The 23,126-nt window shown below is 44.9% G+C and overlaps 1 protein-coding gene across 1 annotated transcript in view; it reads right to left on the bottom strand.

The window, feature by feature from the left end:
- Window positions 1-375: 375 nt before the first annotated feature.
- Window positions 376-23,126, bottom strand: part of l3mbtl3 (L3MBTL histone methyl-lysine binding protein 3) — a 236,328-nt gene continuing 213,577 nt past the window's right edge. Inside the window, exon 22 of the mRNA XM_085997143.1 lies at window positions 376-2,407. Within this exon, the coding sequence (XP_085853269.1) occupies window positions 2,264-2,407 (144 nt within the window). The 3' untranslated portion in view covers window positions 376-2,263. The remainder of the gene's footprint in view (window positions 2,408-23,126) is intronic.

Genomic DNA, 23,126 nt, shown 5'->3' on the forward strand with positions numbered 1-23,126 from the left:
TCCTTCTGCCATCGCTTTGCAATGTTCAACTGCAGCTCCATCTCTCTCTCTCTCTTTTCCTCCATTTGAATCACTTGCTGCGATTCTAGCAGCCTTTTATTTGCTGCAGCTAGCCCCGGGTTCCCTCTCTCCCCTTGAAAGAGACCTAATCAGGAGTGGGATTCTCACTGAAATTCCACCTTCTTCATATTAAATGAGCACCCACTGGGAAAATACCATGAGGTGCCAGCGGATTCACGGTGGTGAGCAAAAGTCCTGTCTTGTCCTGTCCCAGATTTTTCTGACAATCTCAGGAAAATCCAGGCCATAGTGCATGTTTTTATAACATCTCCCTCAGCTAACAGTGAGATTTGTAAAATCAGGCACACATTTAATTACTTTAACATTCATCTGTTCTTTTATTTGTTTGTTTAAAAGGATAGCACACAGTTTTCCACAAAAGATATAGGATAGTAAGGATGAACTCTGCTATGAGGTAATTTATTCAGCTTTAAAACCAACTGTGCTGTAGTACAAAGGCCTTAAGTTGTATCATTTGAGTTATCTAATGTGGTCAAATTTTATTTGCTTTGAATACTACCTCACAGCAAACCTACAGGCTTCAAAGAATAATGGAGCATCTGTTTAAGGATGAGTGAACTGTTCAGTCTTTATTGTTCTCCCTTATGTTTGCTTAAAAAGTGCTACTTTCCATTGTTCAGACTCTTTTGCCCTTTCTCACTGAAAAGAACAAATTAAAAATCTGGTAAAAAATAAGAGGTTACTGAAATAGTACTCTTTCTGCTTTGAAGAACAGATTAAAGAAAAATATCAATGCTTCAAAGCAACCAGCCCTTTATAAACATCACTAAATATCTGAAATCCTGCTACTGCAAGGTTTTGCTACAAACCTCCCATTACTAATATACAAATAGCCTGCTCCCAGTGGAAACTCCATTATTGCACCGTAAAATCAACCTGTGACTAGAATTTAAATTAAACCAGTTAAATTAAGAACTAAGTTAGTTAACATTCGATCTAAATAGTTAAATTAGGACTAAGCTGGTTAAAAGCAAGTCCAGGAAAAATGCCTTCACAAAGGTTTATGAGGATATGGAATGCACTGTGCCTGGTGGCCACAGATGTAGAATCAACTGTGTTGTTTAAGAGAGATGAACTTACTTGGAAGGCAAGGGTATTAAGGCTTAGCGAAAGATGGTAGGAGATTGGAATTGAAGAGATAGAGCTGTCATAGCAAACAAAATCACAGAGGAGCCTTGATGATGGAATGGCCTACTTCTATTGTTATGTGAAGAATTACTATTTGTCTCTGTTGGGTCAGAGTATCAAGTGTGGAGGTCAGTATACCCGATTTGCAGCACTCCTAATTTTCCAGTCATTAAAATGAATGACCAAAATCGTTAGCATCGTGATTTGGGCATGCTGACCTTCCCATCTCATTCTCCAATCCATGCTCCCAGTAAGTGACATTGTGTGCAAAGGAACAAAGTCTCAGAAAATGTATTGATGCGAGTTTGTAACAACAAGGTTTGACTGTACCTGCAGTTCATTCATCCTTTAGTTTATGCAAACCACTCACCAAATAATTATTGTATCAAGCAGTAACACAACATTTAATAAACCAGAGAACATTTTAATTAAAGTTGGGAATGGCCAATTGTGTTTGTCTTAATTAACTATTTAAGATCTGCCTGAATACTTTGAATATTAAATTAAGATGTATACAATCAAATAGTTAAATTAAGTCCAGCAATGCTAACTTTTGAAAATATATATCCTTATGTACATTTCATTATTTTGGAAATGAAATGTTACATTACCAGATATTACTGTAATTTGTCAAACAATTCTATACACAAACAACACAAAACAAATCATTCCACTGCAAAAAGGAGGAAAAAACAATGAACACAATTAACCCATTTTAGTGTCCATTAGATTAAGTGTCCAGTTCTTGGAAGAAACCCTTCAGCACATTTAAATATACAATTCAAGGGTCAATCACAAAGAGTCCATACCAGCTATCACTGAGCAGGTATTTGCATAATTAAGTCCTGAGGAAATGGATGGGAGATGAGCTCATAGTTTAGTACTGCTGAAAGTGTAAGCGCTCTAAATGAGCCTGCCAAGTCAACAGCAAATATTCCAGTTGTATTCTTTTGGAATTCCATTTTTAGTGTAGAGTTCTTGTGCTTTGAATTAAAGATAAGTTTTAATTGAGAAACCGGCGACCTACAGCTGCGACACTGTACTTTCAGTCTTTTCAAAGCTCATTCTGCCCATTTTCCTCTGCAGTTTTAAACATGAGGATGGAATTGTAGATTTTCAGAGCTGGTCCTAGTTTAATGCTCATTATTTTCACAATATCTGTCTGTGTCAGGAGCAGAAATGCTTCTCCGTCAATTTGCTAAAGAAAAATAAAAGTTGTAAAAAGTATTAATATATATTCAACTCAATATGGAACATTGGCAGTGGTTATTCATGTTACGAACTATATTTTTTTAAGGTGACAATGCTGTAACATTTGGACCTCTGAGTAACAAATCTGAGAATCATAAATTTAATATAACATTTTATATTGTAGTTTCTTTGTTACCAAATCAACTTGAATTTTCTTAAAATTATAGCCTGTAATCTGCACGTGCAAATGCTAGAATTTGCAAAGTATGGCCCTATAATTTTGCTCCTATCATGTCAGAAGTACACTGTAATGCTGCATGTCTGGCATGATCATGGCTATGTATTAGATTCCAGCTCCTCACATGTGTTGTTTACTTACCATGATAACCATGATAGAAAACGAATCACAAAAGTAGGAAAGAAAAATGAAAATGATTGCATTTTAAAATGTATCCCCTGCATTTTTATATATTGGCCCTGAATTTGTGGTCAGAGGGTTCCTGTGGGGAAATGCCTCTGATCCGCAAATAAAATGCCCACGTACCTGATGGTCCGGAGACTCGCGCTCCTGGGCCTCTCCGGGTACCCGTAGGTAGAGGCCTACGTATCCCAGGGGCGCAGGCGGTTTGTATGCACCCCTGAGATCACGTGGGCCGGCCCAACCAATAAAAGGGGATCTCCATTCATGCTTCTGGGGATTCTGTATGTACGGAAACCCCATAAGCATGAATAGGACTACCCCAAAAAATACATCTACACATCAAATAAATTTTAAAAAATTACATATTTAAAATTAATTAAAATGCCATTTAATTAAATATTTGAAACAACATTTTTTTTTTGAAAAATAAATTTAAACATTTTAAAGGGGCTAAACATAAACTTACCTTATTGCACAGGTTTTTTAATGTATAAATTATGCTAAAAATTTACTGTTATTTTTTTTAAAACTATAACACCTGCTTTTACCAGGCATAAGAATTTCACAGACATTCGCTGGGCCAAAGTTCTCCTCCCGTGGAGGCCCTTTTCCCAGGGATGCGCATGATCTGTCAAGTTTGCAAGTTCCGGGTTTTTGCGCATGTGCTTCACACCTCGTACGCACCTGCAGGGGCCGCAGATTACGGCCCATTTTTCTTTCTCTCTTCAGATCCCCTGCACCATGAACTATATGTGAGCCTGCTGATCGATTTCCCTATGCTGCCAAAGCACAGCCACAGCTGAGAAAATAAAAACATTCTCCAGCTTTTCCTCCCTCCCTTTGAGAACCATCAAGCCTCCACTTTGCACTTCTCCCCAGTGATCCATCTGAGAATAAAAACTCAGCACGTCAAAAGATGCTGCCACAAACCCACAATCTATCACTCTGTAGCCAACCAGACCTACAGCCTGAAACATCTGATGTCCCAGCTGGGCTTCACCGTAAAATCCTTCATACCTGAATGTAAATTATATCTAACAAATGACATATTGGAAACCAATTAACAATTTATTTTGAAGACCTAGGTGAATATAGGAACTCTAGGGCACCAGGGTCCCAATTCGGCTGAACTAATATGATTATTCTAAGGTTCAATGTGGCAATTAAAATTCCCACATAATTTTGACAGTTAATTAGTTAAGGAACTGCGTCACTTTAGGTTGAGTAACCAGTTCCTTACTCATGACTGCATATAGCCAGCAGTGAAATTTATGTTAATATACAATTAAAACATAAACAACAACTGGTCTGGTTTGGTTCTATTGAAGAACCTCCAGAAGACAAACATGTAGGGGGTAATTTTGACATTGTGTGATAATGCAAAACGAGTGATAGGGAATTGATAGAGATGAAAAATGGGCTGCCGATTTACTATCACCCGTCTTACACTATTGTAAAGTCAAAATTACCCCCGTATATAAAGACCACTAGGTTACATACATGCAACCCTTTAATTTTCTATTTTACTTTTAGCATTACTTTTAATTTGGCAATCTATTCAAATGTGACACTTCCATTATGATTTATTTATCACTGTTACTCAGTAATCCTTGTACTCTTCTGTTTTGCATATTTCAATCATGGAGAACCCAAATGCTTTCTCCTAAATATTATTCTGTGTTTCATTAAAAACTAAAGTCCCATAAAGGTCATAAGAACATAAGAAATAGGAGCAGGAGTAGGCCATTCGGCCCTTCAAGCTTTCTCCACCATTCAATAAGATCATGGCTGATCTTCCAGCTCAACTCCACTTTCGTGCACTATCCCCATCTCCCTTAATTCCCTTAGTATCCAAAAATCTATCGATCTCTGTCTTGAATATACTCAATGCCTGAGCCTCCACAACCATCTGGGGTAGAGAATTCCAAAGATTCACCACCCTTATAAGGAGAAATTTCTTCACTCAGTCCTAACTGGCCAACCCCTTATTCTGAGACTGTGGCCCCTAGTTCTAGACTCCCCAGCCAGGGGAAACATCCTCCCAGCATCTAAACTGTCAAGCCCCTTAAGAATTTTATATGTTTCAATGAGATCACTTCTCATTCTTCTAAACTCTAGGGAATATAGCTCTAGTTTACTCAATCTCTCCACATAGGACTATCCCCTCATCCTAGGAATCAGTTTAGTGAACTTTCGTTGCACTCCCTCGAAGGCAAGTATATCCTTCCTTAGGTAAGGAGACCAAGGGGGAAAAATTGTGTATCGCCCATTTTGGGGCGCTAATATCGGCCGGGCACAAAGTTTAGCGCCCGGCACTAATTATCGCCTCCGGCTGCAAAATTCACCTCTATCGACCCTGGAGGTGATTTGAGCGCTAAATCAGGCGCTACATGCCTCTCTTAAGGCGCTAACATCGGGGAGCGAGGTGCTACCTCAGAACGCTATCGAAGCTTAGGCGATGTCAGTTACCATGGAAGCCAGGCAGACTGGCGCTGTCCAGTTCTTAAAGGGGAGGGGCCATCTTGCTGGCCAGCCACTCCTTGCAGGCTTGAATCTCGGCCTGGAGAGACCTCTAAAGCAATTGTGTTGGAAGCATTAATGGATAGGCCCAGGGAAAGAGCTTGGCGATTAGGAACCTCAAAAGTGGTGCTGAGGGCCAAAACTCCTTAGGGCAGCGTTAAATCTCTCCCGACGTCTCTCTCCCTCTCAACCTGCGTGTACCAAAAGTTTTGCCGACAAGAAAAGGCAGGAAGCGCCCGCCTTTAAATAGCGCTCCCCTAGCCCCTTCCTGACATGAGAACGTTCCCCTCTACCTGTCATTCCTAGCGGCAGGGGGAAAGGCAGGGGGTGTGACTCAATATCCGGTCCGGGGCGTTCCACGCTCAACTAATGTCACGATCTGTGGGCGCAGGAGATTGTGGCCGTAGTGTTTAGCGCCGCCACAAAACGACTGGTCAATTTCACGAGCGGCGCTAAAATCACCGCGCTCGGGTTCTAAGTTCCTAGCGTCCCGTTAGCGCCCTGTTAACAGGAAACGCTAACCAACCGAATTTCTCCCCCTTTACTCTTATACTCTAATCCCTTTGTAATAAAGGCTAACCTGCAGATCAACCTGTATTTCCCCAACATAGAAAGACCATTAGTTGGATTCTTAAAGATAAATTGTTTGTGTTTCATAAAGCTATTATAGGGAGTCATACCTTCACTTTGTATGGACTTTTTGCAATTTATTTTTGCCTCTCTGAAATTTATTTGGGAGTTTCCCTCAAGACTGTTCTTTGTTCAGGGAATTTCCTAAAAAATTGCCCAAAGGCTGCAGTATTGGTTTTCCAGTGTGGATTCCCCTCTTTATGATATATACTGTATGTTGGAAGAAGAAGAAGAGGCACAACAGACGTTCTGGAAAGGCAGGTTCACAAGGCAGCTCCACAGACAATTCAGACTCTCCGGCAGATACCCAGCCATCAGGATGTATAGACCCAGAAGATATTTTTTGAACATATTCTTAAGAGTTATGCGTCAGGAGGCTATGGTTCACCCCAAAAGCACTGGAAGAGCTTTGTTCCATTCTGTACGGAGATCTGCAAACTTCAAGAGCCAGGACAGTGCTTACTATGGCTCAGAAAGTCATTACTGTTCTTGATTTCCTGGCGGCTGGGCAATAGGTGACTGTTGCCAGATTGGTCAATTTGCTGTCCATTCTTGCATAAGGCAAGTTATAAATGCCCTGTTCGCCAGGGCAGCTCAGATCTGACATCTGATGCAGGAGCAAAACAAATGCGGGAGCGGACCATTAAATTTTAATCAGCTCACTGGGTTTCCACGAGTTCTTGGAGCAACAGATTGCACTCATGTGGTCTTACGAGCCTCTGTCAACACACACCATTCAGTCAACCAAAAGAGATTTTACTCCCTTAATGTCCAATTAGCGTGCAACTACAGGCATGGATTTCTGCACATCACTGCCAAATACGCAGGGAGCTTCCATGATTTATTCATCCTTCGACAGTCAGTAATCCTGCAGCCTTTTAGAATCAAGGGCAAGGCACTGGATGGTTTCTTAGCAACAAGGCATTTTCAGTATTACCATGGCTGCTAACACCATTGAGAAGGACCACCAGTGAAGTGGAGGAACACTACAGTAAGATATTCATACACACTTTAATTCAAATTGAACAGGCCACTGCCATATTGAAGAGAAGATTCAGGTGTCTAGATAGGTCCAAGGGCTCCCTTAAGTACACACCCAGTACTGTTTCACAAATTGTGGCTGCATGCTGGCCCCTTCATAATGTGGTTTTCAGAAAAGACCGATAACTGAGAATCCTGAGGAGGAGGCAGAGTCAGCAGCAGGGAGAATTATGAGACAGACTTATCTGAAACACTTTCAGGAATGTATAATCCCATTATTTCCATTCCACCTGTAATAACCACATTGCTCCATTGAATTTCACCATAATTTCAAGACACAGCTTACTTCATTAAAAGCAGAAGTCTTCTGAAAGTCCAGAGGTTAAAAACATCTTTTCTTGTTCCAGGACCAGGTTATGTTTCCTTCAGAACAACCGTGAACATCTTTAAAATTCCAACAATTCCATAGTTTTTAGACTTCATAACAAAACAATCACCAAAATTCACCACCATGAACCCCCCTTGTGACTTTTCAAATTTTCTTCTGTCCTTTCTAATACTTCTGAGTGCCACCTGAGGGCCTGGGGTTTGAGATATGGACAGGTGCCCCACAAGACTATGAGCCTCTTGTAACATAGGTGGCCCTCCTCTTGGGGCTGCTAAGTCCTGGGATGGACCTGCTACAGACTACTTCTCTGGATTTATCTTCTCTACAAGCCTTGTTCTGTTTACGTTCTTCCACCTGTGAAGGCATCTGAGGGGACTGAACAGAGAGAATTCCTGCACTGTTGTCCTCTGAGAAAGCAGTCTCATTGGAGCGCTCTCCTGCTTTCTCAATATGCACGGAGACAGGATGTTGGTAGCCACTGATCTGCAAGAGAACAGACCTTTTGGAATCACTAGTATTCCTTTGACCCTGAGAGTATACTGGATATTCTCCAATCTCTCCGAGATGCTTCCCTGGACATAACGGAATCCAGCAGAAATAATTCTCTGTTTGGTTTGCAAGGCCTGAACTCCAGTAGTCAATGTTTACATATTGGAAGTACTGACTTGCTTGCATGCCTCTGTGGATCTGGGATGTTTGCAGATGTTGCTGCAGTTGCCACTCACATCTGAACAAAGCCCTGCCATCTGCTGCACATCCTTTGGAGGGGCCTTGCAGTGTATTCATATGGTTCTAATGCTATGCAAGCATTTGTCTTTGCATGGCAGAATCACAGAGATCATCATCCAAATGTTCAACAGCCAGAGGCCAATGTCTCCTAAGCCTCCACTCAGGAACTTAATTCTCCATTTCCAATGCCTAATTCTCTAGCTTCTTGGGAGTTGTGCATCACCCTGTGTCAATTACTCTTTTACATTATCTGTATCACCTCAAGGGAATCTATCTGGGCCAGTGAGAGCAAGTGATAAGGTTCATGACACAGTCGGTGAATTTCTGCAGGCAGTGCCAGATGTTGAAGAACCTGCATTGGTTCCTTCTTTCTCCTTCAGCAGGTTCAGTAAGATGAAGCAGCTTACTGATTCATATCAGCCCTTGTCTCACTAAAATGGATCTCTATCCCCCGACTGGAGGATTGGAGACGAGCAGAAAGGTGTGAAAGTTGTAGGGCTAGAAATTTCATAGCGTCCCGATTGGGGTGCTAACTTTGGAAAAGTAGAAAAAGTAGTGCCAGGCGCTAATGATTCTTTCCTGCCGGGAAATTCAGCTTCAGCGCTCCAAGAGGGAAGTGGAGCGCTAAATCATGCGCTAACCACTTCTCTTAGGGCGCTAAAGTCCGAGAGCGGGGTGGTAGTGGCAGAGCGCTGAATTTGGAGCGCATTGCTAATAGCATCAGAGGCTGCTTCCCTCGCTTAAAGGGAAGGGCCAATGATGGTGCACAACCTACTTGTCGGCAGTTCTGCGTTGCAAGGCGACCTGCGCGACGGCCATTACAGCCCCAAACACTCTCACAAAGTGGAGGCCTTGGACATCTTGCAGCAATGAAACATCAAAAACTTTGAGCAGGCACCAGACTGGTGCAAATAGTAAAGGTTGGCCTACCTGAAAACCATTCCCTTTAATTAGCACTCCCCAAGCGGCCAGCTGAGTTGACAACACCTCCTCTTCCTGCCGTTGTTCACGCCTGGCGATACAGCAGGGGGCAGGAGGCAATTTCACATCTGGGGCAATAACGGGGCGCTGAGCACTTTATGAAGTCACGATCTGCGAGGCACTAGAGGCCCAGGCGGTAATAGTTAGCGCTAGCGCTAAACCGGCACTGAAGGTCGCAAGCGTCGCTGCATTCGCCATACCTGGCTGCTAATCCCTTAGCACCCCGTTAGCGACCCTCCCAGGAGCTAACGGGAGGTGCTAACCAACAGAACTTCTCCCCATTAATATCCAGTTAAGATCACTAGAGGGTACTATTGTTAACCCCTGGGTTACACTATTGTATAATGAGATATTGGGGAGTACAGGCACACTCCTGAATGCATTATACATGCATTATTTATGGAATTGACCAGCACCACTGTACACAAGAGGCTATCTAAGGAAGACCTGAAACTTGTAACAGGCATCCTCCACAGAGGGGACTGGCAGCAGTTGGCCGACGAGGTGGACGATCTTAACACCCATAGAAGCTGGCTACGCAGGAAGATAGTAGACCTGAAGAAAGTTGCTAAGGTATGGCCACACAATAGCTTTCTATATCAAGTAGTGTGGTTGCCACGAAATGTTTCCTCATAATCTATTACTTTTACTGCTATTGTATCCTAAGCATTCATTTGACCTTAAAGCCCTTTGAATGCTTACCACATATGGCTGCAGTGCAGGCCTTTGGATTATTAATCCAGTAACATAATCACCACACTACTGTATCCCCCTACATAGAGGAATTATTCTTTAATATACAGCAATTATATTGCTTGCAATTATTTAGCAGCAAAAAAAAAAGTGCAGGTTTAAGGGATCTGCTTCTGACATGTGAGGACTTGGCAAGCTTTTAACATCCATTTGAAATAGGCTAGATCAGGGGGTTGCATGTGCACTACATGAAGCCAGGAAGGTCACAGGCTCCCCCATTATGTAGTCACTGGATTGCAAATTAAGTTCTCGCATATTCAGTGACTTAAGGAACTCACTTTTTCCCTGCCCCTGACTGCACTTTTCCTACCAGCGAAGGCAGGATTGCTGGTAGGAATTTGAAATCCCATATTACTTCACCTCCACAACAATATGAGCCCATAATCTGCTGTCAAAATAACAGTGAGGCTACTAGCACTCCCTGTTATTAATGCGCAAATACTACAGCAACTCTGGCGAGGGCCAGATAACTGGTTGGCAGACAGGAAGCAAAGAGTTGGAATAAACGGGTCTTTTTCCGAGTGGCAGGCAGCGACTAGTGGGGTACCGCAGGGATCGGTCCTTGGACCCCAGCTATTCACAATATATATAAATGATCTAGACAAGGGAACTAGATGTAATATATCCAAGTTTGCAGATGATGCAAAGCTGGGTGGGCGTGTGTGCTGTGAGGAGGATGCAGAGAAACTCCAGTACGATTTGGACTGGTTGGGTGATTGGGCAGATGCATGGCAAATGCAGTATAATGTGGATAAATGCGAGGTTATCCACTTCGGTGGCAAAAACAGGAAGACAGATTATTATCTGAACGGCAATAGACTGGGAAAAGGGGAAGTGCAACGAGACCTGGGTGTCCTTGTGCACCAGTCGCTGAAGGTAAGCATGCAGGTGCAGCAGGCGGTTAAGAAGGCAAATGGTATGTTGGCCTTCATAGTGAGAGGATTCGTGTACAGGGGCCAGGATGTCTTGCTGCAGTTGTACAGGGCCTTGGTGAGACCACACCTTGAGTATTGTGTGCAGTTTTGGTCGCCTTATCTGAGGAAGGATGTTCTTGCTATGGAGAGAGTGCAGCGAAGATTCACCAGATTGATACCTGGGATGGCAGGAATGATGTATGAGGAAAGATTGGGTCGATTAGGCTTATATTCGCTAGAGTTTAGAAGAATGAGAGGGGATCTCATTAAAACTTATAAAATTCTAACAGGACTAGACAGATTAGATGCAGGAAGGATGTTCCCGATGGTCGGGGAGTCCAGAACCAGGGGTCACAGTCTAAGGATAAGGGGTAAGCCATTTAGGACTGAGATGAGGACAAATTTCTTCACCAAGAGAGTGGTAAACCTGTGGAATTCTCTGCCACACAGGGCAGTTGAGGCCAATTCATTAAATATATTCAAGAAGGAGTTGGATATATTTCTTGAGGCTAAAGGGATCAAGGGATATGGGGAGAAAGCAAGGACAGGGTACTGAATTTGGATGATCAGCCATGATCTCATTAAATGGTGGAGCGGGCTCGAGGGGCCGAATGGCCTACTCCTGCTCCTATCTTCTATGTTTCTATAAACAAAGAAGTCCAAAAGTTGCTGTCCAAGTTTTGACGCTCCGCCATTAGCAAAAATGGCAACTCGCTGTCTAGGTCCCCATTGAAATGCATTGAAAGGCATTAAGATCCTGTATTCACACAGTAGATATGAAATAAACGTCACCACAGGAAGTTAAGTCTTGTCCATTTCAGTCTAAGTACCCTTGTAACAACGTGATAAGTGTTAATTACTGCCAGTCAACCTCTCTGGCACTGAAAATTACCTATCACAAGTGTGGAGTCTCATTCCTTCAGGTTTTAATTGTTGTTTATATTGAGTTGACAAGCTGTGCTCATGGGCCAGTGTTCTCAGATCACAATTAGTTTTTTTACTCTCTGTCTTTGTCTGTTATTCCTGTAAGTCTTGCATATGTTACTCTGTGATTATACACCCAAACATGAAGACAAGGGAATGTATGGAAACAGCAGCATTAATATGGAACACAATGTGCTGAACCCCTTTTAAAAATGCCATGACTTCAGAGATGGCAATGATTGTATATCAGTGATGTAATCCGGAGTGTCCTGGTTTGTGTTGGTGTAATTTCCTTATGTTAATTTTGATTTTTAGCTATTTTAGCTAAAATTAAATTATTCTTTAATATACAGTACTCTTGCATTATATTGCTATTTTCTTAATGTCATAAAATTGTCTGGATGGTATTTGCTGCTTTATTAAAATCATTACAATCTCTCACCCTAGTCGTTCCCCTGGTACACCCCTCTCTCCGCTCCTTTAAGTCCAAGGGACGCAGACTTGAATGTCTTTGCCGGACAACTCTTCTAATCATCCATCACCAGATTTGGCTCGATCATGTAAAACACTACCGGTCCTGCTCTCCATCACTAAAACCGCCCACTATTCTAAGATCATCCAGGATGGGAAAAATAACACCAGGCTTCTCTTCACCACTAACTGTCATCTCAAACCACCCTCCCCTGCCTCCTCCTCCCTCACCTCCAACAATAAATGTGAAGGGCTCATGGACTTCTTTGTTAAAAAGATCAACAACATCCGTTCAACTGCTTCTGCTTTCAATTCCCTCCCTTCCCCATGCCCACCGGACCTTGCTTTTTCTCCGATTTCCCCCTGCCCTAACCCTAAATTTGCATATTTCTCTCCTATCTCCCCATTTGCCCTTTCAAAGCTCATCTTGTCAATGAGACCGACCTCTTGCTCTCGCGACCCTATTTCTACTAAATTGCCGAACACCCAACTTTCCTTCCTGGCTCTCATGTTAGCCGATATTGTTAACGGTTCTCTCTCCTCAGGTACTGTCCTCCTTTCCTTCAAATCCTCCGTCACCACCCCTCCTCAAAAAAACAACCCTTGCCCCCTCTGTCCTTGCAAACTACCGCCCCATCTCCAACTTCCCTTTCTTCTCCAAAGTTCTTGAACGTATTGTCGCTTCCCAAATCCATGCCCATCTTTCCCAGAACTCTTTGTTGAATCCATCCAATCAGACTTCCACCCCTACCACAGTACTGAAACTGCTCTTACCAAGGTCACAAATGACATCTTAATTGCAACAAAGGTAACCTATTCCTTCTTGTCCTTCTGGACCTGTCTGCAGCCTTTGACACAGCTGACCACAAAATTCTGCTCCAACACCTCTCCACCATCGTCTGGCTGGATGGGACTGCACTCGCCTGGTTTCATTCCTATCTTTCCAGTCATAACCATAGAATCACCTGCAATGATTTCTCTTCCTGATCCTGCATGGTCACCTCTGGAGTCCACCAAGGATCTATCCTTGGCACCGTCCTATTTACCATCTACATGCTGCCCCTCGGTGACATCATCCGGCAATACAACGTGAGTTTTCACATGTACCTCTCCTCCAACTCTCTCGAACCCTCCACCATCTCTATACTATCAGACTGCTTGTCCGACATCCAGCACTTGAAGAGTAGAAATTTCCTCCAATTGAATATCGGGAAGACTGAAGCCATTGTCTTCGGCTCACGCCACAAACTCCATCCCCTTTCCACTGATTCAATCTCTCTCCTCGGCAACTGTCTAAGGCTGACCAAGTGTGTTCGCAACTTTGGTGTCATATTTGATCATAAATTGAGCTTCCTACCTCATAACCATTCTATCACTAAGACCACCCATTTCCACCTTCGTAACATCGCCTGTCTCTTCCCTTACCACAACTTATCTGCTGCTGAAACCCTCATCCATACCTTTATCACCTCTAGACTTGACTATTCCAACACATGTCTGGCCAGCCTCCCTAGTTCTACCCTCCATAAACCTGAGGTCATCCAAAACTCTGCCGCCCATGTTTTAGCTTGCACCAAGTCCCGCTCACCCATCTCTGCTGTGCTTGCTGACCTACATTGGGTCCCAATTAAGCAACGCCTCGATTTTAAAATTCTCATCCTTGTTTTCAAATCTCTTAATGACCTCGCCCCTCTTTATCTCTGTATTCTCCTCCAGCCCTATAATCCTCCCTCTGCGTTCGGCCTATTTTGGCCTTTTGAATATTCCCGATTTTAAATGCTCCATCATTGGCGGTCATACCTTCAGCTGCTTAGGTCCAAAGCTCTGGAATTTCTTCCCTAAATCTCTCCGCCTCTCCACTTCTCTTTCCTCCTTTCAGACGCTCCTTAAAACTTACCTCTTCGACCAAGCTTTTGGTCATCTGCCTTAACATCTCCTTATATGGCTCGGTGTAATTTTTTTTTTTTGGTAACACTCCTGTGAAGCGCCTTGGGACGTTTCATTATATTAAAGGTGCTATATAAATATAAGTTGTTGTTATGGGAGAATTTAAAACTGTAAGATTTTAAATGAAAAGTATTGTTTTACTTTTGCTTTATGCCTTTTTTTCCCCCTGTAAATCCAATCTTTCTTTCCCTCTCTTTATTTCTCTTTCTGTACCTGATTTAAGAAGTCACACAACACCAGGTTATAGTCCAACAGCTTTATTTGAAATCACAAGCTTTCGGAGCGCTGCTCCTTCTTCAGGTGAAGTGGAGAAATGCATAAAGACACAGCTTATATAGTCAGAGAATCATGTCAGATGTTTACAGGTAACCTTTCCAACTGCCATTTATCACAGACTGTGATTATCTCTCTGCCGAGGTGTGATAAATGGCAGTTGGAAAGGTTACCTGTAAACATCTGACATGATTCTCTGACTATATAAGCTGTGTCTTTATGCATTTCTCCACTTCACCTGAAGAAGGAGCAGCGCTCCGAAAGCTTGTGATTTCAAATAAAGCTGTTGGACTATAACCTGGTGTTGTGTGACTTCTTACATTTGTCCACCCCAGTCCAACTCCGGCATCTCCACACCATGTACCTGATTTGACATTGAATTCACCCACTCTAACTTACAATTCCTTCTCAATCCTTGCACTGTTAATTTCACAATCCTTCAATCTGGTTGGTTAAGAAGATACACAGTAGCTTGTCTTGTTCACTCAGGTCCCAGATGCCTGGTCTCCCTCGCTGTGACGTTATCAGCGCTCACTTTCAGCAACTTAACATGCAAAAATGTTAATAACCTAAATGTGTAAGGGAAAGTCTAACGCCATTGGATGCCCTGCCACAGCAAATGATGGCCCATTATCTTAATTACCTTTATGCTATTTTATAATGGGATTAAAAAATCCCCAAATTAATATCTGAAAATGAACCTTAGATGTTAAAATATAAAGAATATCAAATGTCTGGCAGTGAAATGAAGAAACTACAGCTTGGGTTTCTGCTGACATTCATTAATCACTTGAACTTTGAACTTGTGATTCATAATATATTCACAACCTCTAAATACTGCCTTAGATCTCAGAACCAATTGTAATAGCATCCAACATTTTCAAACTTAACACTTCACTATTCTAGCACAAAAAATACCATGGGGGGAAAAATTCGGTTGGTTTGCGCCTCCTGTTAGCACCTTAAGAGGGTGCTAATGGGGCGCAAAGCAACTAGCGCCCGGGTGCGGCGCTGTTGGCGCCGCTCGCGAAATTGACGAGACATTTTGCGGCGGCGCTAAACACTACCGCCATAATCTCCTGCGCCCGCAGATCGTGACGTCAGTTGAGCGTGCAACGCCCCGGACCGGATATTGAATGGCGCCCCCTGCCTTACCGTCTGCCACTAGCAACGACAGGTTGAGGGGAGCGTTTTGCAGTTGGGAAGGGACTGGGGGAGCGCTATTTAAAGGCGACCGGTTCCTGCCTTTCTTTTCGGCGACATTTTTGCACCATGCATTCTGAGTGAGAGAGAGAGACTTCTGGAGATATGCAAATAAAGGTTCTAAATTGGGGGAAGGCCGATTTTAATATGATAAGGCAGGATCTGGCCAAAGTGGACTGGGATCAGCTACTTGTAGGAAAATCCACATCAGAGTAGGAAAATCCACAACAGAGCAGTGGGAGTCTTTCAGAAAGGAAATAGAGAGAGTACAACGCCAACATGTTCCCGTAAAGATCACGGGTGGGACCAACAAGCCCAGGGAACCCTGGATGTCAAGGGATATACAAGAATGGATTAGGAAAAAAAGGGAGGCTTTTGGCAGATACAAAGGACTAAAAACAGTGGAAGCCCTAGAGGAGTATAAAAAGTGCAGGGGGGTACTTAAAAAAGAAATTAGGAGAGCGAAGAGGGGGCATGAAAAAACACTGGCGGGCAAAATAAAGGAAAATCCCAAGGTGTTTTATAAGTATATTAAGGGCAAGAGGATAACCAGGGAAAGACTAGGGCCCATTAGGGACCAAAGTGGCAATCTGTGTGTAGAGCCGGAAGATGTAGGTAAGGTTTTAAATGAATATTTTGCATCTGTGTTCACTATGGAGAAGGACGATGTAGGCATAGAAATCAGGCAGGGGGATTGTGATATATTTGAATAAATTAGTATTGAGAGGGAGAAGGTACTAGCGGTTTTAGCAGGCTTAAAAGTGGATAAATCCCCAGGCCCAGACGAGATGTATCCCAGGCTGCTGTGTGAGGCAAGGGAGGAGATTGCAGGGGCTCTGATACATATTTTCAGATCCTCTCTGGCCACAGGGGAGGTGCCAGAGGACTGGAGGACAGCTAACATAGTACCATTATTCAAGAAGGGTAGTAGGGATAAACCAGGGAATTACAGGCCAGTGAGCCTATCAGTGGAAGGGAAATTATTGGAAAAAATTCTGAGGGACAGAATTAGTCTCCACTTGGAGGATAATCAGCATGGCTTTGTCAGGGGGAGATCATGTCTAACCAATTTGATTGAATTTTTCAAGGGCGTGACTAGGTGCGTGGATAAGGGTAGTGCAGTTGATGTAGTCTACATGGATTTCAGTAAGGCTTTTGACACCTGCATGGGAGACTGGTCAAGAAGGTAAGAGCCCATGGGATCCAGGGCAATTTGGCACATTGGATCCAAAATTGGCTTAGTGGCAGGAGGCAGAGGGTGATGGTCGAAGGTTGTTTTTGTGACTGGAAGCCTGTGTCCAGTGGTGTACTGCAGGGATTGGTGCTGGGTCCTTTGCTGTTTGTAGTGTACATTAATGATTTAGATATGAATGTAGGAGTTATGATCAGTAAGTTCGCAGATGACACGAAAATTGGTGGAGTGGTAAATAGCGAGGAGGGAAGCCACAGGCTACAGGATGATATAGATGGGTTGGTCGGATGGGCAGAACAGTGACAAATGGAATTTAACCCTGAAAAGTGTGAGGTGATGCATTTTGGGAGGACTAACAAGGCAAGGGAATACACAACGAATGGTAGGACCCTAGGAAGGACAGAGGATCAGACGGACCTTGGTGTGCATGTACATAGATCCCTGAAGGCAGCAGGACAGGTAGATAAGGTGGTTAAAAAGGCATATGGGATACTTGCCTTCATTAGCCGAGGCATAGAATATAAGAGCAGGGAGGTTATGATGGAGCTGTACAAAACGCTAGTTAGGCCACAGCTGGACTACTGTGTGCAGTTCTGGTCGCCACAGTATAGGAAGGATGTGATTGCATTGGAGAAGGTGCAGAGGAGATTCACCAGGATGTTACCTGGGCTGGAGCGCTTCAGCTATGAAGAGAGACTGGACAGGCTGGGGTTGTTTTCCTTAGAGCAGAGAAGGCTGAGAGGGGACCTGATTGAGGTGTACAAAATTATGAGGGGCATAGATAGGGTAGCTAGAAAGGAACTTTTCCCCTTAGTAGAGGGGTCCATAACCAGGGGGCATAGTTTCAAGGAAAGGGGCAGGAGGTTTAGAAGGGATTGGAGGAAAAACTTTTTCACCCAGAGGGTGGTTGGAATCTGCAACTCACTGCCTGAAAGGGTGGTAGATGCAGGAACCCTCACAACATTCAAGAAGCATTTAGATAAGCACTTGAAATGCCATAGCATACAAGGCTACGGACCAAGTGCTGGAAAATGGGATTAGAATAGATAGGGCTTGATGGCCGGCACGGACATGATGGGCCGAAGGGCCTCTTTCTGTGCTGTATAACTCTGATTCTATAACGCTGTGTTGAGGAGTTTTGGGTACTGAGCAGCACTTTGCAGGTTCATTTTGATTTGATCTTCCTTGCATCAATTTAGGAGAGACTATGGGGGCTGCACTCTGACATCTTTCCCTGGGCCTCTCCATTGTTCTTTCCAGCATATTTGATGTACAGGTCTCTCCAGGCTGAGATTCAAGGCTGCAATGAGCAAGGTGTGGATGGAGAGCAAGATTGACCCTCCCCTTTAAGAACAGGCCGGCGCCAGTGTGTCTGTGTTCCATTGCTGACTGACATCACATGACCTTCGCCAGCACTCTGAGATAGCGCCTCGCTCCTCGGCGTTAGCGCCTTAAGAGAGGTGTGTAGCGCCTGATTTAGCACTCCAATCACCTCCAGGGGCGATAGAAGCCAAGTTTGCATTCGGAGGCGATAATTAGCGCCAGGCGCGAAACTTTGCGCCTGGCTGATAATTGCGCCCCAAACTGGGCGATACCGAATTTCTCCCTCCATGTATCTGGGCATGCAATGGTTAATGGTGATGGACTGGTGAATTTGTGCAATTAGCTAACTGTCCCCATTCCCCAGCGAGATAGATTATGCATGCTGTAAAATGAAACTGATTACATAGATGAGAAGTTCACTGTCAAAATATTTGACAAGACAATAGCACATATTATGTGGAATTCATCACTGAGAACAGACAAGAGCAATGTTAATTATTAACTACCTCCTCTTCATGTTGATAATTACCATATTTATATGCAAATTACACTCAAAGATCATTTGCACTTTAAATTCTTATCTTTAATTATTTTCCATGCCATAGTTCACAGGTAGACTTGGACATGGTTTCTGATGTTTACCATGGCCGTTACAGCCTAAATAAGACAGTGATTTGCCATCACTGCAACACATTAAAATATCACATAACTTACACAAGGTTAAAATATTTAAGGTTATTGATAATGAAAGATATGGGGCCTCACAAATATATTATTTATCACTTTACAAAATACAAGTAAATTGCTTTTCTCTCTCTGAAATTTCTGATTCTTATTTACATTATAAACTTTTTGTTGCTCTACCGCCAACAGTGAGTTTACCATATTTGTTTAAAATACAGGGCCTGGAAAGGTCAAATTGTCAGGTTTTTTTTTATTAGTTCCTGGGATGTGGGCATCGCTGTCAAGACCAGCATTTATTGCCCGTTCCTAATTGCCGTTGAGGAGGTGGTGGTGAGCCGCCTTCTTGAACCAGTGCAGTCTGTGTGGTGAAGGTACTCCCACAGTGCTGTTAGGGAGGGAGTTCCAGGAATTTGACCCAGCGACGATGAAGGAACGGCGATATATTTCCAAGTCAGGATGGTGTGCGACTTAGAGGGGAACTTGGAGGTGGTGGTGTTCCCATGCGCCTGCTGCCCTTGTCCTTCTAGGTGGAAGAGGTTGCGGGTTTGGGAGGTGCTGTTGAAGAAGCCTTGGCGAGTTGCTGCAGTGTATCTTGTAGATGGTACACGCTACAGCTATGGTACGCCGGTGGTGGAGGGAGTGAGGCCCAGGAATTCACTAAGGCCCCGCCAGGTCTTTAGCGCCCGAAATTTAGCGCTCGCCCGGATTCCCGTAGCGCCCGCCTGAAATTCAGTTGCGACGGGCCAAGACGGAGGCGGGCGCTATTGCAGGGTTTGGCCGCCTCGCTTGGGGCGATGAAAGTCTATTTCAGGCGTCCAGCTGCCGCTGCGCCACCCGATGCGGTGCGGCAGGCTGGGGTACTGCAGGCCTCCTCCTTCTCTTAAGGAGGAGCTGCCTGCAGCCGTGAGATCGCCGCTGGATTCCCCCGGCAAATTAGCCCGGCACCACGGAGAAGTGCCGGGCTCGCGGGAGTCAGACAGCAATGCCGCGGGGGGGTGGTGCAGGAGTCCGGGGAGGGAGGTGCGGCCATGCGGCCGCCGGGAAAGCGGCCGGCCGCCCCTCCACCTTTATGCGCCGGCCTCTCGGAGCTGCAAGGCCCCATTTTTCAAACGTTGTTTGCGGCCGCTGCGGGCGAGGCGGCTGCAACTGAATTTGGCCCTCGGCATGGAATCGCGTTGGAACCGGGGCGCTGCGCACACCGATGACGTCATCGGTGCCGGCGCAGCGCTACCGGCTAATGCCGCTGTTAGGGACCAACTTAATTTCGGGCACTAAAAAACTTCCGGCGCAACCCACTCTTTCGCCCCTAAGTGGGCGCAAACGCGACTGAATTTCTAGGCCGGAATGTTTAAGGTGGTGGATCGGGTGCCAATCAAGCGCGCTGCTTTGTCCTGGATGGTGTCGAGCTTCTTGAGTGTTGTTGGAGCTGCATTCATCCAGGCAAGTGGAGTGTATTCCATCATGCTCCTGACTTGTGCCTTGTACATGGAGGAAAGGCTTTGGGGAGTCAGGAGGTGAGACACTCGCCGAAGAATACCCAGTCTCTGATCTGCTCGTGTTGCCACAGTATTTATGTGACTGGACCAGTTAAGTTTCTGGTCAATGGTGACCCCCAGGATGTTGATGGTGGGGGATTTGGCGATGGTAATGCCATTGAATGTCAAGGGGCGGTGGTTAAACTTTCGCTTGTTAGAGATAGTCATTGCCTGGCACTTGTGTGGCGCGAATGTTACCTGCCCTTATCAGCCCAACGTCGTCCAGGTCTTTTTGCATGCGGGCATGGACTACTTCATTATCTGAGGAGTTGTGAATGGCACTGCACACTGTGCAGTCATCAGTGAACATCCCCATTTCTGACCTTATGATGGAGGGAAGGTCAGTGATGAAGCAGCTGAAGATGGTTGGGCCTAGGACACTGCCTTGAGGAACTCCTGCAGTGATGTCCTGGGGCTGTGATGATTGACCTCCAACCACCACAGCCATCTTCCCTTGTGCTAGGTATGACTCCAGCCAGTGGAGAATTTTCCCCCGGATTCCCACTGAATTCAGTTTTACTAGGGCTCCTTGATGCCACACTCAGTCAAATGCTGCCTTGATGTCAAGGGCAGTCACTCTCACCTCACCTTTTGACAGGAGCTTCCAGAACATCACATCCCTCCTGCACTCTGTTGTCACACATAGCTGTAGGAGTGCGGAGTCGCAGCCCCAGGACAATGACATTGCCCCTATGGGAGAAGCTCTTGCTGTCTTCTCTAGGGAACAGCATGCCTGCTCCCTTGCCACCCAGTCTGCAAGTGTCCATGTCAGTGTCGCACAGCCAGCTGGGCCATACTGTCTACATCGGCCCATGTTGAGACGCTGCTCGAGATCACCCACTACAGCTATCTGAAGTGTCCTCAATGGAAGCACAGCAGCTTTCCACCTCCCAAGCTGTAGCCACTGGGGAAACACCTCTTAAGAGCACTGGGATAGGTAGATGAGCACACATCGCAGGACAGGGGGTCAACGCTGCTCCTGCCCAGGTGGTGGTAACAATTGGTCCCTCTGGATGGCAAAATTATGCAGCACACCATGACAAATTTGGAGACATTGACGGGGTGTACAGCAGTGCTCGTCCAGAATGGTCCAGGCAGCAGAACTGCTGTTTCAACACAATGATGGTCTGCTCAATCAGATTTCTGGTGGCAGCATGGCTCTCATTGTAGGCCAGCTCTGTGTCTCTGCCTGGGTTCATATCTGGAGGGAATATCCCTTGTCGCCAAGTAGCCAACTTGTGACCTGACAGTCTGGTTGGAATAGAGAACATATAAGAAATAGGAGCAGGAGTAGGCCATTCGGTCCTTCGAGCCTGCTCCGCCATTTAATACGATCATGGCTGATCCTCTATCTCAATACCATATTCCCGCTCTCTCCCATACCCCTTGATGCCTTTTGTGTCTAGAAATCTATCTATCTCCTTCTTAAATATATTCAGTGACTTGGCCTCCACACCTTCTGTGGTAGAGAATTCCACAGGTTCACCACTCGGAGTGAAGAAATTTCTCCTCATCTCAGTCCTAAATGTCCTACCCCGTATCCTGAGACTGTGACCCCTCGTTCTAGATACCCCAGCCAGGGGAAACATCCTCCCTGCATCTAGTCTGTCTAGCCCTGTCAGAATTTTATACGTTTCAATGAGGTCCCCTCTCATTCTTCTAAACTCTAGTGAATACAGACCTAGTCTACCCAATCTCCCCTCATACGACAGTCCTGCCATCCCAGGAATCAGTCTGGTGAACCTTTGCTGCACTTCCTTTATGGCAAGTATATCCTTTCTTGGGTAAGGAGACCAAAACTGCACACAGTACTCCAGGTGTGGTCTCACCAAGGCCCTGTTTAACTGTAGTAAGACATCCTTGCTCCTGTACTCAAATCCTCTTGCAATGAAAGAGGTAGGACAAAGGACTGGTGCAGGATGAATGAATCAGGATTTCTCCCAGGAAATCGGACACAGACCCGCAAGATGCACTGCCTGTGGTCGCAAATGAGCTGCCCGTTGAGGGAGCTGTATCCCTTTCCGTTGAGGAAGTTGCCAGGCAATTGGGAGCACGCAGGGCAACGTGAATGCCATCGAGGAGATGTAGATATTCTTCCTGTTGCAGTAGTGTACAGCGAACTGGGAGATGTTGCTGATGTCACCTGCTGCGTCCTGGAATGGCTCCGTGACGTAAGAATTAAGGGTGAGCTTACCTTTGCAGTTGATAAAGGAACAGGAAAATGAGGCAGAAGGGCCGGGAACATTTGAATGATTGCATCTATTGCAAAAGCAGGCATTTCACATCATCTCTCAGAGGAAACCCCAGAACTCTTGGAGTATAAAGGGGTGAGAGGTTCAATGTCACAGGTCTCATATTTCCTGTACATAACAATCAGAAATGAGCATTCCCTGGATTGCTATTTATTTTCATTCCAATTATTTGTGCCTACAATCCTTTTGTTTCTTTGTCATATTCAACTATTAGCATTGCTGCCTGAGTGGGGAAATCATAGGCTGCCATCCTGGGGAGTTCGCTGCTCTTCCACCTGAATTAACATATGGGCCTCGATATTTACGGGGACGAGGGGAGGGAGGTCGGGAAACACGGAAATCCGGGTAACTCAAGAGGTCCTGCCGAATTTAGCGGCGGGACCTCACTTGAACTTTTTTCCCCCCTTATCCTGGCCAGCAGCTAGATTGAGAGGCTGGCGGGATGGCCTGCGCTGGAAGGCCACAGCCGGGGAGTGAAGAGGAGGGAGGGAAAGATTTTTGAGGGGAGGGTTTGTTGAAGGGATTGCGGGTCATACGGGGAGATCACGGGTGGGGGGGTTGAAGAGATCATAGGTCGGCGGGAAGATTGTGGGGGTGCCTATGAT

Source organism: Somniosus microcephalus, chromosome 9 (genome assembly GCF_052327205.1).
Source record: "Somniosus microcephalus isolate GS21.2 chromosome 9, FLI_Smic_1.0, whole genome shotgun sequence".
Lineage (NCBI taxonomy): Eukaryota > Metazoa > Chordata > Chondrichthyes > Squaliformes > Somniosidae > Somniosus > Somniosus microcephalus.